Source organism: Thunnus maccoyii, chromosome 1 (genome assembly GCF_910596095.1).
Source record: "Thunnus maccoyii chromosome 1, fThuMac1.1, whole genome shotgun sequence".
NCBI classification, from domain to species: Eukaryota; Metazoa; Chordata; class Actinopteri; order Scombriformes; family Scombridae; genus Thunnus; species Thunnus maccoyii.
In genome coordinates, this window is record NC_056533.1 from 9,966,648 (window position 1) to 9,983,326 (window position 16,679).

The 16,679-nt window shown below is 40.4% G+C and overlaps 1 protein-coding gene across 2 annotated transcripts in view; it reads left to right on the plus strand.

The window, feature by feature from the left end:
• LOC121906556 (collagen and calcium-binding EGF domain-containing protein 1-like) overlaps positions 1-2,618 on the plus strand; it is a 39,276-nt gene extending 36,658 nt beyond the window's left edge. For both annotated transcript variants that reach the window (XM_042425496.1, XM_042425567.1), the window contains exon 11: positions 1,394-2,618. In XM_042425496.1, coding sequence (XP_042281430.1) covers positions 1,394-1,582 — 189 coding nt within the window. In that variant the 3' untranslated portion in view covers positions 1,583-2,618. The remainder of the gene's footprint in view (positions 1-1,393) is intronic.
• The last annotated feature ends 14,061 nt before the right edge of the window (positions 2,619-16,679 follow it).

Below are 16,679 nucleotides of genomic sequence, written 5' to 3' on the forward strand. Positions count from 1 at the left end.
CTGATACTTGCTGTTTTGCATCGCTGTGCTGATTGTGTCTGCCACAGACCAGCGGTATCATCCTTCCCCCAATGGGCAGCAACTCATAATGTGCTCCAATGTACATACTTGCAAGTATTCTATGTCTATGTATCCAAAGCTTGATATATTGTATTCCTCTGTGCCATAGACCTCCATTGTTGTCCAAAAACAATTTAAAAACATGTCAATGAGTCAAACTGTTGCACTGGGTGACATGTTCCCTTCACCATAAAGATTATGGTCATGTTAGTTTGTTTAGAAACAAAAGAAAATAACAGTGATCACATTGTTGTGTGTTTCATCATCACTACAAACTGTAGCGTCACTCTCATACATTGTTTACAGTTTGTGTTGGCTCTGATCAATAATTATTTAATACCCCCATCACAAATGTGACATCCCATTCTTTTTCTGAGTCGAGTGTGGAGAACTCTCGGAGAATGGAAACATCATGTTGCTGCACCTTAAGGCAGACCCACTGTGCAAGGCACCTTAAGGCAGACCCACCTCCTGACTTTGTACAAAGAGGTGGTCATATGTACCACAACAAGCTAGCAGAGCTCTGTAAATGGAACCACGTTCCTGCACATGCTTAGTGGAGTCTGCCTTACACAGAACTACTCTCCAGAGACCGAACATGTGATCACTGTTATTTTTCTTTGGAGCCATTCCTAAACAAACTAACGATGACCAAACTCTTCGTGCTGAAGGAACATGTCACCCAGTGCAGTGGTGTGGTTCATTGATGTGTTTTTAATAGTTTTTAGACAATAATGGAGGTCTACAGCCCAGAGGAATACGATATATCAGGCTTTGGATACACACACAATACACAATAAAATAGATAAATTCATTGCTTGTTGTTGGTATGGCTCTGCACGTTAGATTTGTTGACAATAAGAAAAAATATAGAAAATCACCAGCCTTACCCTTTAAACTTCTTTCCTACCTTCATCTACCTTTTTGTCTTCACTGTATAATGTAAAGCAGCTAAAAATGTACATTGTATTGACACCAGACCTGGACTGTTAAATTATAATCTACACTATAATATATCATCCTATCTATGTTTTAGTTTTTGCAAATGAATTTAACTTTTATTTAATGTGGCTGAAGTGGGGAATGTTTCCTTTTCTTGATGAAGAATAATCTCATTATATTTTCATGTTTTGAAGTGGATCTAAGCGATGTAGTCTGTGAGGTACTGTAGCTTACTCAAGAAGCTGCTGCATATAGTGTGTATTATTTTTTATCTATGTAATTAGGCTCCACACTGAGCAAAATAAAACCCAGTTTACCAACTGTCAAACCAAGTGAAAAATTATATGGTAGGACATCTTAATCAATTCCTCAATTTCCTGTCTGTCCCCAGGGACCACCCGGCTCCTTCGACTTCCTTCTGCTAATGATGGCCGACATCCGGAATGACATAATTGAGCTGCAGGAGAAGGTGTTTGGGGAGCGACGAGGCATCTCTCTAGACAGTCCTCCTCATTCCAGTGGGGATGTGGATTTTGTAGAGTGGGGCTCTGGACAAGGAGATCTCATGCTCAATACCTGACCTCTGACTTCTTTCCCACAGTAACAGTCACTCAAACACAGCAAAACAAACACCAAACTTTACTCTTTGTTTCTTCATTGATAAAGAATGCTGGTGGTCAAGTGGCAACATGTAAATAATTCCTAACCTCACAGCTGGGATGAACTGGGCGAGGAGCCTTCATTGCACTCTCAGCACTGCTACAGACAGACAAAACAGAGAGAAACAAGGATAATAATATCAGAAATGGGACCACGGGCTCTCTCAACCTCTGCAAGCCATGTCTTGCTGCCTTTCGTGTGCCGTGGATGTGAGTGAGAGATGTGCGTGCAGGACATAGAGTGAGAAAGATGCAGTGTGTGCCTTTATGTCTGAGTCTCTGAGCTGTGCCTCTGAGCTGAACCACTTCAAACGATGAACTTTATCGTCTACATCTCTTCCTGTTCCTGAGTCTGTCCGGGGAAGCTCTGCTGCCACTGACAGTTTGCCTGCAGGGCGCTGGTACAAAGACCCAGGACCCGCACTGTGAGCCTCTCCTGCACCTGTCTGCAGTATCCAGCCATCAAGTCTGAGCTCTGCAGCTATTCTCTACTCTGAGGCATCTTCAGAAACTAACTCATGAGATTCATGAATATGGGCAGTTCCAGTATTGAACTGTTGGACAAAAAAAAAAAGAGTAATGCCTAATGTATTTTGGAAATTCTACAATAAAACAACTCAAGTTTAAGTTTGATAAAAAAACAAAACATATAGTGCTGCAGTGCCTTATGTTCATCTAATTGTAATGTAAAAGAGATGTAGACAATCAAAACTTTAAACTAAAAGGATGAAGTGGATTTGTGAATCGGGATGGGTCGGGAGGCAGAAAATTACATTTAAAATCACTTTTTTAACAAGTATATTATCAGGCAAGTTCACCATGAGCATATTCTTAATTGAAGAAAAGGAAAGAACAGTTACATGGGAAAGAAGTTGCATATATTCTCATACTTACACCTGGGAGTTGAAACAAAGGCATTAAAAAGGTGCAAGGTTTTTACTGTGAAGGAGCTGCTAACAGGAGCTAACTAATTTTTCAATAAAAGTTTGTCAAAATCTAGATTTGGAGATTTTTATTTTTTTCTTATTATCAGATTATCACAAAGGATGACTGAACATCACTGATCCTACAAAGCATGGCAAAGCTGAGTGCATCAGAGACTAAGAGGGTCTGTTGTTGAGAAGAGTTAGACAAAGCTTCACCAACTGAGTGACTCTTGTGTTATGGATGGAGCCATAAATTAACTAATTCAATTGATCAATATTTTGAGAAATATACTTATTTTTGTCTTGCCGAGAGTTGGATGAGAAAATCATTATCACCCTCACATATATATGGGAAATATGAAGCTACCTCTAGCAGCTGGCTAGCTTATCTTAGCATAATGACTGGAAACAACTGCTGGCTCTGTTCAAAGCTAAAAAGAAAATCCTGCAAGCACCTCAAAAGCTCAATAACTAACAAATTATATCTCATTTGTTTAATCTATACAAATACCAAAGTGTAAAAGCAAGTTTTGGTTTTAGCGGGGTTATAAACTGCACTAATTCCTGGCCAGGCGCAGTGGCTTACTGGAGTCTTGTCGTCTCTGGGATGTTGCCAGACAACCAGCAGAGAAAACCGCAAATTGTTTTTTTTACACTTTTTTATGAATTAAACAAGCAAGATATAATGTGTAATATGTGTGTAAATTGAGCTCTAGAGGTATTGTTAGGCAGATTTGGTTGTCTTTCGGCAGAGCCACGTTAGCTGTTTCCTCATGTTCAAGTCTTCATGCTAAGCTAAGCTCTCCTGGCTCCAGCTATGGACAGCCTCACTCAACTCTCGGCAAGAAAGCAAATAAGCATATTTCCCAAAATGTCAAACTGTTCCTCTAAGTGAAGAATTGTGAGCATGTGTTGCAGTTTGGAGATCTTGGAACCTCGAATGCGTGACCAAGATCAGTAGCACACTACTGTATTTATTTCTGGGTCCATGGGAGCACAGTTGAAACGTTGTACAGCACAACTGCAGTGTGGACTGTAAATCTGATATTACACTGGTATCCATGTTCAGCTTGATTAGATCAGTTGGACTCTAATCTCTTGATCAAGGAAATTTTAATGGTGGCTAAATAGAGAGGGGTGAGAACTGCATGTTTCTTTTCTTGACAAAACCTTTGAAAGCCAGCTGAGATTTGAAACCAGTGATGTTATATGCAGATAAAATAGACTGAACGTCATGGATTCAAATCCCAAGATGAGCTGGGGAGATTTATTTGTGTGGAAAGTTAATAAGTATCACTTTCTTTCCCTCAACAGCAACTGCCAAAGTGTCACTGAAAAGTGATTTCTACTCCATTTTGCACCAGGAGAGCTGTGAAGAAGGTCAACCTTTCCTGGACAAACTAAATTTAAAAAGTACATTTCTCTACCCACGCAGTACTCTTCCTCCTAAATAACATTTTAATCACTGTTCTGAAGTCTCTCCCCCAGCAGAGGGTGCTAAGGCACAGATAATCCCCCAAATGTTGAACACCAACCAGGTGAGACAACCAAGGTCGCAGTGAGCTTTTACACATCCTTATATAATTATAACCTTAAATATTCCCTGAGTTTCCCAAACAAGCAAGTTATTTGAAAAAAAGTAAATCATGCTAACATTTATGTGCAAAGCACATGCCCCCACTCATTATCCTCAGTGCTGCCTGTTGAACCGTAGCGTGGCTAGGTCTCATTATGAAAGGTGTAAGTATCAGAGGTCAGAGGTCAAATGCCTGGGTATAAACAGCTGGAGGGATAATTGTAGGACCGCAGGCTGTAAGGGGGGGCCTGTCTGGGCTCGTACCCACCACCAAGGAGATGTGCTAAATCCAGAGTGTGTTCAGTCTGAGAAATAACACACAGTGTGTTTGATGTGCCGTGGTTGGGTTCACACTGTTCTTTTGCTGTGTTTGATGCTTTGATCCAGTTCTCAGTAAACTCTGCTGTGCTTTTGTGTTTGTGTGTGTGTGAGAGAGAAAGTGTGTGTATCACGGCTATGTGTGTGTCCTTGTATAGATAAATTGATGTATAGTTTGGCACATTATATCGATCGCTTGTTGTGATTTTATGTCTGTGTGTGAGTGCATTATAGTGCATTATATATAATTTTTCCATATCTGTGTGTATCCCAAGACTTACATCTGTGTGTGTGCGTGTGTGTGTGTGCGTGTGTGTTTGTGTGTGTGCGTGTGTGTGTGTGTGTGTGTGCGTGTTACTTGACAGGCTTCTCACCTAACAGCTCCGCCCCCTGCCGTGTGGTCACTGCTCACAGTACAGTGGTTGCCAGGGAAACCAGGATCAGGAAAAACAACATGAAACAATTTAAGAACCATGTCAGTGAAAGAAAGGCAAGAGAGTGAAAGAGATTATCTCATTTCCTTCACCACTTGTCATGCAACTGGAGCCTTTCCTCTCAGCCTGTAGGGGACAGCAAAGATGAGGTCAACAGAGTGCACGTTGAAGCAAAAAGTTCACATACCACCAGCGACAATAGATCTGTCACCTCCAGCCTAATAAGATCTGCAGTAAGAGCAACAATCCTGTTTCCAGTAAGGCTGTCACTTATGCTTTGCTCTCCTCAAAGACAATTTTAATACCTTACATTTACAACTTATTTCATAATTAATGTCATTTTATAAAAGTGTGTGATTAATTGAAATCATGCATTTTCTTAGTAATTACAAAACAAACAAATAAATCGTTGATATTGTTATTTGACAAATTAATAGTGACACGGTTATATATTTTGGCAACTAAGATAAGATTTTTCTAACATCAGGTTTTCTAAAAATATATATTGTATCTCTTTTTAACAAACCTCATACAATCTTATCTTGGAATATCTATGACATAACACATTTTACAAGTATTTTCATCCAGGCACTTGGGACACCAGACTCCACTGATGTTGTACTGTGAGGAGAGTTGTGTAACGATTTGCTGGCAACTTGAGATGAGAATACAGATACAACAGATAAAATTTGGCCAGATGTTTCCTAGTATGACAGGAATTTCCGTACTGGCACAGCGTGGCCATCCATAAATACACCTCATGCACGACAGGGCTGTCACTTCAAACAGTCTGGGTGTGTGTGTTGTTTATGTGTGTGGAGGAGGTTATGAGAGTGAGTGGGTGTGCCTGTGTGCATGTGTGTATAACAAAAGCATGTATGTATGTGTTTTCGGGATGCAAATGTGTGTAATTAAGAGCATAATTAGATAAATGAAGGCAGTTATTTTGTGCTCTTCTGTTGGTCTGCGTTTGGATTTTTTTTTTTTTTTTGGCCACCTTCACAGAAAGGTCAGAGGTCAGAGTCAGAAATGGTACATTACTCAGTGTCAAGGACAATGCAACACATTGGTAAGAGTCTCCAACTCACTTGGCACCACCTGCTATTAAAGGACCATACCAGTGTTTTTATATAGTTTAGATAATGTATTATGAATTATGTATACCAGTCATATGTTTTTTTATTAATTTCATACTTTCCAGGAAATAATTTACTTATGCTATTACAGTACAGTGTAAAAAACGACATCCAGGGGTCAGAAACTTGTGTAAAAGGTTGCGATAGATAATCCATCATAGTAAAAGTTTCTAAAGTTAACTTTTCAAATCAGCCCAACTTTCAGCTTTATTATAACACAGTGATTACTTGTCTCAAGCTTCTGCAAGTTAATTTTCCTACCTTCCACTCCCAGCCTCAAAGGTAAGAAAAATGCATTTAAAAATGAGTGAGGTTGCCAACAACAAACCACAACGTCTCCGTGTCCTCAAGCCAGGAGCCTCTGTTGCACGTCATTCCCCAATTCTCTCTGTCCTCATTGGTTATCGAATAGAGGCATCAAAATGCCCTCCAAATGATTATGTATTTAAAAAAGGAATCTTAAAAATGTGATATGCTTTGTTAAATGTTAACGGCAATTTAAACTGTGTGTAATTTGTAGTAAGTGTGCTAAAAATTGCACACACTAATATATCTAAACTACACATTAAATAATTGTCAGCAGACAACCACATTTATGATGATAGTGATGACTAGTGAAGTTGCTAAAAAAAACCAGCACGTTGGCATCTTTCTTGAAGCCTGCAGAGGCCGTGTATCACTAAGGGGATCAGAGGCCAAGGTGCAGCCGGAACCATCAGCCACTGCAAACAACCAGAGTTTGTTTTCTTCATCAAGTTCATTTCAACTGGGACATATTGTTTAATATGTGACCTCTGAGTTTAAAAATCTAGCCATCTTTCCAGATGCTCCTAACTAATCCAAACACAAATTTCAGTTTGGTCCTCCATCTGCATCATCAGCCTCTTGCTGACCACAGCTCTTATTTCCACCAAGGAAATGTTAGAAATCTAAATCTTCACAATCAGGGACTTTCACGGTAATATTTGTACGCGGGCTTCCTGAAACCTCCTTGAACTTCTTGTTTTATTTTTGTCATGCAACAATATAGAAACTGACTTCATCCCATGAGAGGGAACCATTGAGCTACATTGTACTTTTACACCATAGTTTTTTGTTGTAGGGGAAATAGTACAGCTCATCCATCCTGAAAGCAGCACAAATATGTTTCCTTCACAAATATACAAAAATAGTTTTCAAAATGAAGGAAGTCTTCAGCGGCAGGATAACAAAGTTGCAAATTTATCACTCATCTCTTCTATGCAACCTGTAAAGACACCATGTAGTGACTGAAAGAAGAGTACTTAATGTGATAAGGAGAAACTGTTCTCATCTTTCTAAGAAACACACTTATGGGAATATTAGATTTTTTGCCTCTATCACTCTTCTAGAGCCCTCTGGTATAATGAGCATGGGATGCAAACCTTAAAGCTGAGTGATTAATATATATTTTTTTATTAACAATGGATCAAATGACTGTGTAATGTGAGAGGGGTCACTCATAGTATCAAATCAACACAGAATAATCACCTCATTCTGCAGCACCCCACAGCACTACAGAGCATTTTAGTACCTTTCAGCTCATTGTTTTGCTTTGATTTAGTCTCACATGAAAGCCATAGTAGGCAGCTGTTATTTGGAAACTCCAAACAAATTTTATGATGTTTGCTATAAAAAACTTTATAAGGTGAGAATATGTTAATGTTGGGGTTACAGTTTGATCTGCTCCCACAAGTGCCCACAAAAAATTCACTACTCCTGCTTTATTTCTCTGCTTGTAATCAACAAATTCAAAAAGTTGCTTTTGTTGTCACTTGAAGTTTCTGCTTGACAGCGGGTTGATTTTGAATGGAAAACATGAGAGAAAGTGTTCCTTACCTTCATGTCAGGGGTCACTTGTAGTTGTGACAGGCAGTTACCTACAGTTGTTACAGGATTGAGTTGTGCTTTTAATATGGATTATGTGATGTGAAATTTTTGACCTACAAAAATGTAATGTTGCTCAATCACAACACCGGTTGGAACAGCTTCAGTCAGAGCCCATGAATAAAACCTACAGGCACAGATAATTGGGATAGTTCAATGTGACACAGAAATCTTACAGTTTATATAACCAGATTTAATGTGTCAGCAAAAGAGCGAGGAAGCTGCATGGCCTGGCAGCTGAACCGCTGCACTTGTTGATAAATATTTAGGTGTTTCCAGGGATCCGTGGCCATTGCAGGCGTTGGGTAAATCACAGGTGTCCATCATCACAGGGGTATGCAGCTACGTGCAAGAAGAAGAGGGAGCACGCACGCATATAGACAGGTCTTACTATCTAACATGCAGCCAGACACGCACACACAATCTCCCGCACGAAACACAAGCATGCCACAGAACACCTGACAGGTGCAGGCGTGGTCTGCTGCAAGACACGCTATCTTGACACGCTAACTCATTCTTAAATCTGAGTTACGTGCCTGGGGCTGAGTACTAAGCACCCGAGTTTACTCTCTCAAGCCTGCTCCTCTTCCAGTTCTTGTGTCTGGGCACACCCTCTTCCGATTGTACGCCGACTAGAGCTGCTAAGAGGCCTGAGAATCGGAGCTTGTCTGATGAGTAATGGACTTATTAGTTGTGTCAAAAGCATGCCACCAATCCCATGATCAGTATGTATTATCTGTTGTCCTGCAGGTGTCTGTTTAAGAAGACACAGCAAGAGGCTCTTTCAGAAGCACTGATCCCTCAGTTAAAATCTGACATTACAGCAGTGGCTGATCTGACATTTTTTTGTCCACTGTAATTGGTTCTAGTGTGTTTGGAAATTTGTTTCCTTGCAGATCCCTAAGGCACGCATGCAAGCTCACTGAAGCGCAGTGTTGGCAACCAATGAATGCTTAGAACACACAGAATGGTTTAATTTAAAGTTTATATAACCATGACTGCAATAGCACCAGATTTCGATATTTTCTCACAGTTATAAAAGCATGATTTATTTACCATGTGAATTTGACATGCATGATTTGATTCTCCACAGTACTGCCTCTTGACAGACTTAACATAGATACAATATCACATCTGTCAAGAATGCATATCAAGGGGTTGCCAAACGCTTTTTCTTAGCTTCACAGGAAAGTTGCACTTGATTGGCATTGTTATGGAAGAATTGGATAGAAAAACCTGAGAGGGCGGATTAATAGCAACACGCTGTGTAAACTCCCCTGGCCCGAGGCACTTGGTCTCTATACACCTTGGCTTCCTCTGTCATTTACAAGCTGTTCGCATGCACACAGCAGAGCCAAGAGTGTGAAAAACCGGATGAGCAAGTCTACGGCTCTCTTGTCATTTGGGGAAAAAAAGAGTGTTGCCTCTGGTTGCAGTGTTGCCTTGCGTGAGGACAACAGCTTCATCTTCCTACAGACCTCCTGACCTGGTCTGTGGCACTGGCATTTTTAAAACTTGCTTTTTTTGTTTTTACATGCTTAGAGGCATACACATTCTCAATTAAAAGCATATACAGTATGTATGCCAATGACTGACTGTGTGGAGCATCCTACCATGAGAGACACAGTGGTTAGTAACCTAAGGAACAAAACGTCCAACTCTGGCAGTGTTCATTGATGTAGCACCCCAACTTAGCCAATTGTCTCATTAAAACCAGTACATAACTTCAATCTATAGGCTCCGATGGCCTAACAGAGTGTGTTGAAATAAGTTATCTAGAAAGGCCCTGTGTTTACAAAGTGTTGCAGTAAATGATCCAAAAGTAGGCTCCTTTACCAGAAAAAACTTTGAACTCATGTCAGTGTCCTTAAAGCTGCACTAATCAATATTTCTATATTAACAATGAAAAAAATGAAAAAAATTAAAGCATGTAATGTGAAAGGTTGTCACTAGTAGTGACAAACCCACCAAGAATTATCACCTGATTCTGGAGTTCCCTTCAGCTTTACAGAGCCTGTTTCAGCTTGTTGTTTTGGTTTTACGGCCCACAATTTTAGTGTTTTGATTTGCTCTCATTGCTCTAATTAACCTCGTTTCCAACAGCAGCAGGCAGCTGTTTTCACAGAGACAGCTCTGATAAATCCAATGCATGCTACCTGCTTAGCTCAGACAAACAGCAGACTAGTTAGCTGGTGAGCATACTGCAGTGAAGTGTTTAGCAGCTAAGAGTCAGTGGAGAGGAAAACAGAGCCACTGTTTGCTAATATGTAAGCCACATAAATGCTATAAGGTGATTTTACAGTATGTTGTGTTAACAGTTCGTTATGCTGTCCCCTTGTGGACAAAAACCTCTGTTAATACAAGTTTAACTTTCAACTTAAGGTGACGTATATAAGGAGCCGTTAGTGGAAAAGTTAAAAAGTGGAAGATAAGATTAAGACCAATGCTGAATATAGAGCCAAATGAAATGCAGTTCCTGTTAAGATAAAGTGCAGGTGGTGCAAATCTTTCAATGGCCACAGGAAGAGAGTCTAAAGTGCCTTGTTTTATTTTGACAATCCTGTCGTGGCAGCCTGAAGGAAGGAGGTCAAACTACTTATGAAGTGGGTGGTAGGGACAGTCTAGAATCAGATGAGCCTTATTGATAAACCTTTTACAAAAAAATGTCTTGAAGTTGGGCTTGCTGCACCCCGATCACCATGCTGGCCACCTTGACCAGCTTAGCCGACCTATTTTTATTTACCAAGCTGAAGCACCCAAACCAAACAGTATGTAAGAAAAGATCCAATAAAACACTGATCAAATAAATCATAAGAACGCCGCACCCCTTCAAAGAATTCATTCAAATTCAAAGAAAAACCGCTGCTGGACCTTTTCACAGACAACATTGGTATTTGACTCAAAACAAAGCTTGCGTGTCAAAGTATTTGCACTCAGGAACAGTATCAATGTCTGTATCACGAATGGTTGTGTAACTAATACTGGGCTGTGTTCTTCTAAAATCAATGATTATGTCTTGGGTTTTTGGTACATTTAATGAGGTAATTATAACTGAGGTTCAGGAACAAGACCCCACTTTGCTCTCACTAATTCAATCACCCTTGCATACATATACAGGCATGTCTAACCCCTTTCTCTCCTGTTTGTCTCAGCTTTTATGCCCCCTCACCCCCCCATCCCCATCCCATCATACAAGACCTTGACCAACCATCAGTTTCCGTTCATCCCCTGGCAATTGACCCCCTTCATCCCTCTCTTGACCCCCAATCATCCCACCGTCCAAGACCCTCATCCAATTCTTCCCGAATCTTCTTGCCAATCCCAAATAAACTATTTTTTATACTGTACAAATGGTGGGGTCTTTGTTAATGAATCCTTGGATTGAACTTGTTATACCAAGACACAAAATCATCAACAAGTGGCCCATGTTCACAGTTTCACAATATCACCAGTGTTTATCTGCATATGATGAACACTGATTGACCCCCTTTACACCTTGCATTAAAATGCATTTTTGGTGATCAGATTGCAATTAGTGCTTGACCACATGAAAGTACAGGTGTAAATGTAGCAAAGACACATTGAGGACAGACTGTGATCTGATCAGCCAAACTACCAGGTGGTCAGTTATGCACTGTGACCTCACTGAACAAAAGTGTAAATGCAATCGCCTTGTCAATCCACATACAACAACTATGTGGTACTTTTTCATGCATGACTTTTATGGAGGGAGTCAAAACAAGACCAAGTGCAGGCTTCTTTGCCCACTTCAAAAAACAGACAAAATTCCATACTATAGTGCAGCTTCATGGATGGCTACCTTTATTTTTGTTGTTGTTGTTGTTGTTGTTGTTGTTGTTGTTGTTGTTGTTGTTGTTGTTGTTTTGGACCCACGCAAACAAGAGGAGGAAATGATGTTAGGTTTTTTGAGCTGGATCTCAATCGGGTCTCAATGTAGACACTGGACTCATATATTAATACTAGGTGTAAATGTAATCAGGTTAAATCATATCTAAATACAATCTGGATATGAGACACATTTTTATGCAAGGTGTAAAGGGACTAATTCATGTCTGGGAATTGACTGTTCTCACAGCAGCCTTTCCAACCTTTTTGCAAAATGTCACACTGTAAATCATTTCCCCGTCAGTAACATAATAAGAGCATTTTACTTGTTTCATGATTAAAGAAAGTAATAATAATAAATCTCTAATGACGTGTGTGCCTCGTCCTCACATTCTTCAAAACAAATGCAAGTTGTAACATCTCCTGTCAACAGAGTTCGGATTTGCGATGGCAATTAATCTCTTACGTCCGCTTTCCAGTTGCTTGTTTTGTGAAACTGAGGACTTGTTGGTATTTTGGGGCCAAACCGCAGCGGTGATGGCACGCCGACTAACCACTAAATCATCAAATGGCACTCATGTGGTTAAAAGATCTGTTTAGGACACCTGGAGCGTTCAGGTTTAACCCTCATGTTTGTGTAATCTCAGAACACACATCATCACGTCACATACATCACTTTGATTGTCAGGGCTGGTACATGCACAGTCACTGATCCTGCTGACACTGGGGCAGAGAAATGGACACACACACATGCACACATACAGACACACATAGCTCAGCATCACAAACTGCTGTTTTTGGCCCAGGCGCAATGGGTTTTCTGGCATGATAATGGTATCTATAATAGTGGAATTTCCAAGTGGCCTGCTTTGGAAAACAGACTGATAATTCAATTAGAGCTTGGCAACCAATGTGCAGACATCAGTAGCATTACAAAATGACTCCCACCATAACAAAGGTCTTGCTTAGACAGCAGCTGCCTGGAACTGGTCGGGAGAGCGGCGTGGAGACTGGAGTCCAGTGTCCAGCGGCAGTCACAGTTTAACACGCAACTGCTGGCCTGGACACCAGGATTGTGTACACTGAATATTCTCTCTCTCAGATGCTTTATCTCTTGTATTGTTATGTTTTTCTTTTTCTCTCATCACCCCTGTCTCTCTTACATGCACTACATACCGCTGAGCTTTTCTCAACGCATTAGTGTTATGAGTGTTAAATGTTTGTTTGGTCACCGGCACAATTATTAAAGAACACTACAAGAATTTTGTGAAAAAGGATGATATCAATTTGACAGCTGCAAAATGGGGCTAGGCAGAGTGGACATGCAGTTTTAGTCAATTATTTTAACAGTGATGCATTTACTGCATTGATATGGTAACAGAAAAAGAACATCTACATACAGATACCACCTCCAGTTTTATCTGAATACAAATTAGTTTTCTGTCTCAACGTATATAATTCCCTTTTATACAGCCTGTTCAAGGCAGGAATGTTGCGCTGTTATTCTGCCTCACCATTCTGTATAAAAGGTACGAACATGTAATAGGGGGACATTGTTGTTCTGCCATTAAGCCGGCAGCAGAGGTAGTCACATTACCGAATTGACATCTGTGTAAAAGGGGGAGCCGATGATGACACTGTATTTGGTGACCCATCAGATTCTGTGACCTGCAGTGTTGGTTAGGTTTAGGCATGAGGAGTGAGATGGTTGGGGTTAGGGTAAGAATATCAGGGGCACAGAATCTGATGGGTCACCAAATATGGTGTAACACCAGCATGGTGGGACAGTCAACACTAGACGCCGACACTGTTGTGTTACTCGTCATGCCTCTGATTCCAGGACGCCGGCATGCTATCTAAAATCACACACAGGGGTGGCATTATGCCGGCTTTGTTTGGTTCAGTGTAAAAAAGCAAAGCTGGCGTAATGAGGGGTCTTCTTTACAGCAATATGCGGGATCTCTGTTTAAAACGGGCTATAGAAAATATGTTACTTTGAACAACCCAACCTGCCACTGTCTTGCCTCAACACTGCCTCTAAAAATTCCCTAATGATATCCAGTTACATGTCAGGCACAGTGAAATGGTTATCAACACCACTACTTACTCTTTATATCTATAAATCTGTTTATTGTATTTATTTCACAATCCCTGACTTGGAAGAAAACCAAATATTTAAAAACCAACTCAGCTTTCCCCATGACCGGCTAATCAAACTGCAAAATGGATGTTTAGATTTGGTTCAGCGGCAGTCTATACAGATGTGGTTTTGACAGGAATATACAGGTGCAGAATGAGCATCCTGTTTTTTCAAGACTTTTTAAGTGATTTCTTATTGTTGTTGTTGTTGTTGTCTTTCACAAATTTACGCATATGACACATGATGTTAAACTGAAAGTTTTCACGGCACAAGGACTCAACACCTACCACAAACTGTTTAACACCTTAATATCTCTGAAACGGCAAGGACCCAAAAAGACTGAGAGAGCACTAGAAACACACCAGCAGCTGTCTGTGAACACCAGACTAAAACCAGTCACAGCATCCACTGGGGAAGGGGTCAAAGTCATCCAGCAGGAGTCGGTGGATGCCCAGAGAAAGAGCAAGGACGAACTATAACATCTGATACCAGAGATCATGCTTGAAAGGAGACAGGGGTAAAATATCATCCATATAAACACATCTTATTATGTGACTGAAGACCAAGATAGTTCTTAAAACTTCCTATGAGTTAATGTTTTTCATTATGTGTGTCTATAAAAGAAAACTTTCATAGACTTTTTATTCTTAAACATCAATCTTACTTTGAGTAACTCCTACTCCTACATTCGCTCAGGATAGCTTACATATTGGATTATTTAAAACATTATTTTGGCATATGTCCTCTGTTAGTTACCCCACATGAAAAGCAATGAATTACAGCCATATTTTATCTAACCATACAAATTTGTAATTTCTGTCAATTTTCATTTCCTTCAGTCATGCGAGAGGAAAACATCGCTGTCATTATGTTCAGATGAAAATGTCATAATCTTCTTTATGTGAGTGTAGCGTGTGTGTGCTGGTATGTACAGTATGCATGCGTGTTAATGTGTGCGTGTGTTCACCAGGTGTGTAAACTAAAGGTGGAACACGGCTTGTCTGGGTGGGGAATTAGGCAGAAAACTTTCCTGTTATAAAAATGTTTGACAGACAGTTGAAAGGAGTTTTGATTTACAGCCCATCTTGGAAATCAGGCAACATCAACTGGCTGTGGTTTGATCGTGTCTCTTTGATGTATTGCTCCTGGGGGCACAATGGCATTTCCACAGCAGTTTGATTTAGAAAACATCTGAATCATGAAACTAAATCAAGTGAATGAAAGAAAATCAATCCTGCCAGTCTGTTGGATGGTAATGGTTTTGCTAAAGCACCAACACAATCTTTCTTTGGATTTGCACACAAGCACGCAAAAGAACACAGATCATACAGTTCCTATCCTGTTGATAAAAACAACAACGCACTGCCTGCCGGGTCATGAAAGGTTGTTAATATAACAAGAGTGTGTAATTAAACCTGGCACTGCGTTCAGTGGTATTTATGTTTTGTGCTCAACCCTCAGTTACCGTAATATAGGTTACTTTTGTCATTGTGTACACATTTCTGTGTTGCATAACAATGAATCATACACTCTCATACACTCCTGTCGGCTCATACAGCTTTCTAAAGGGTGATGGCTATACTGACTTCTCTGGGAAGAAGCTATGGACGGCGGATATATTGTGCATATATTTGTGTAACCTGTATTTGTAAAATAAGGTCATTTTCACCATTGAAACATTCATGGGGGACCAAACATCTCAACTGAAAACCAGGATAATACGAATCTTAGTATTGTTTCTAATATTAATACTGTTGTGGAGGTGTGTGTGTTCTTCAGCTTTCCTCAGACACTCTGGAGGCAGTGTTTTTGGGAAGTGAGTCTCATTGAAGGATCAACCAAGGCAAATAAGTCCCAAGTGAGCAACCAGACATGGTGTTTCACGAATCCTAGTGCTATGTAGTCCTATAAGAGCCCGCAATGACCGTTTTGCCTGCCTGATCTGAACAAAACTGGTGAGCTGTCACTGCATGATCGTGCCCATGGATTGTCCATAACAAACACCATCATCAAGGCTCGGTTCACCAAAGCATATTTTCATGCAAAGAGCTGTCATTAAAAAGTGGTTGGTGTTTTTTATGGTGCCAACCCAAAGAAACAGCTGGTGCACGCCAGCAGTGATGGAGGCTGTCAAACATAAGACGCAAATCCTCTGTTTTTGGTTGGCAGAGAACAGAGAAGTACTGACAAGTCAAAGGGGACTGATGGATTTGCATATTATTAGGCTGTCATGACTAACACACGCTGTAGATGTGATGGAACAGTGGCCTTGGCTTAGCAAAGATCGGTGGTTTTCCCCATTTTCATAAAAAGGTAGTTGAGGATGTTCTTAAACTATCATGGAAACATGGAAAACCTATGTCATGGTCCTGAGAAGAAGACTGCTAATTGTTGATGCTCATATTCGGGGAGAACAAATTGTTTCTGGTGCACAAAAGTGGACCAGATTTACAGATAACTAAGGAGTCATGTGTTTCATGTGCATTTCCTGCACATTGTAACTTTAAGTTATGTTTACATTCTTGGCAATAAGTCAGGCATGTTGAAGATGGGCACTGGATTTTGACAAGCGTGTCACCTCTCCTGTTTGTGATATTCATGGAAAGGATATCAAGACACAGCAGAGGTAAGGAGACTAACCTGTCCAGATCATGGACTGTATATAAAGATGGACGTAACAAGGTGTGACATCACCCATTGGTTTGCATTGGAGCCGGTTCTGAAGCCCAGAGTTGCC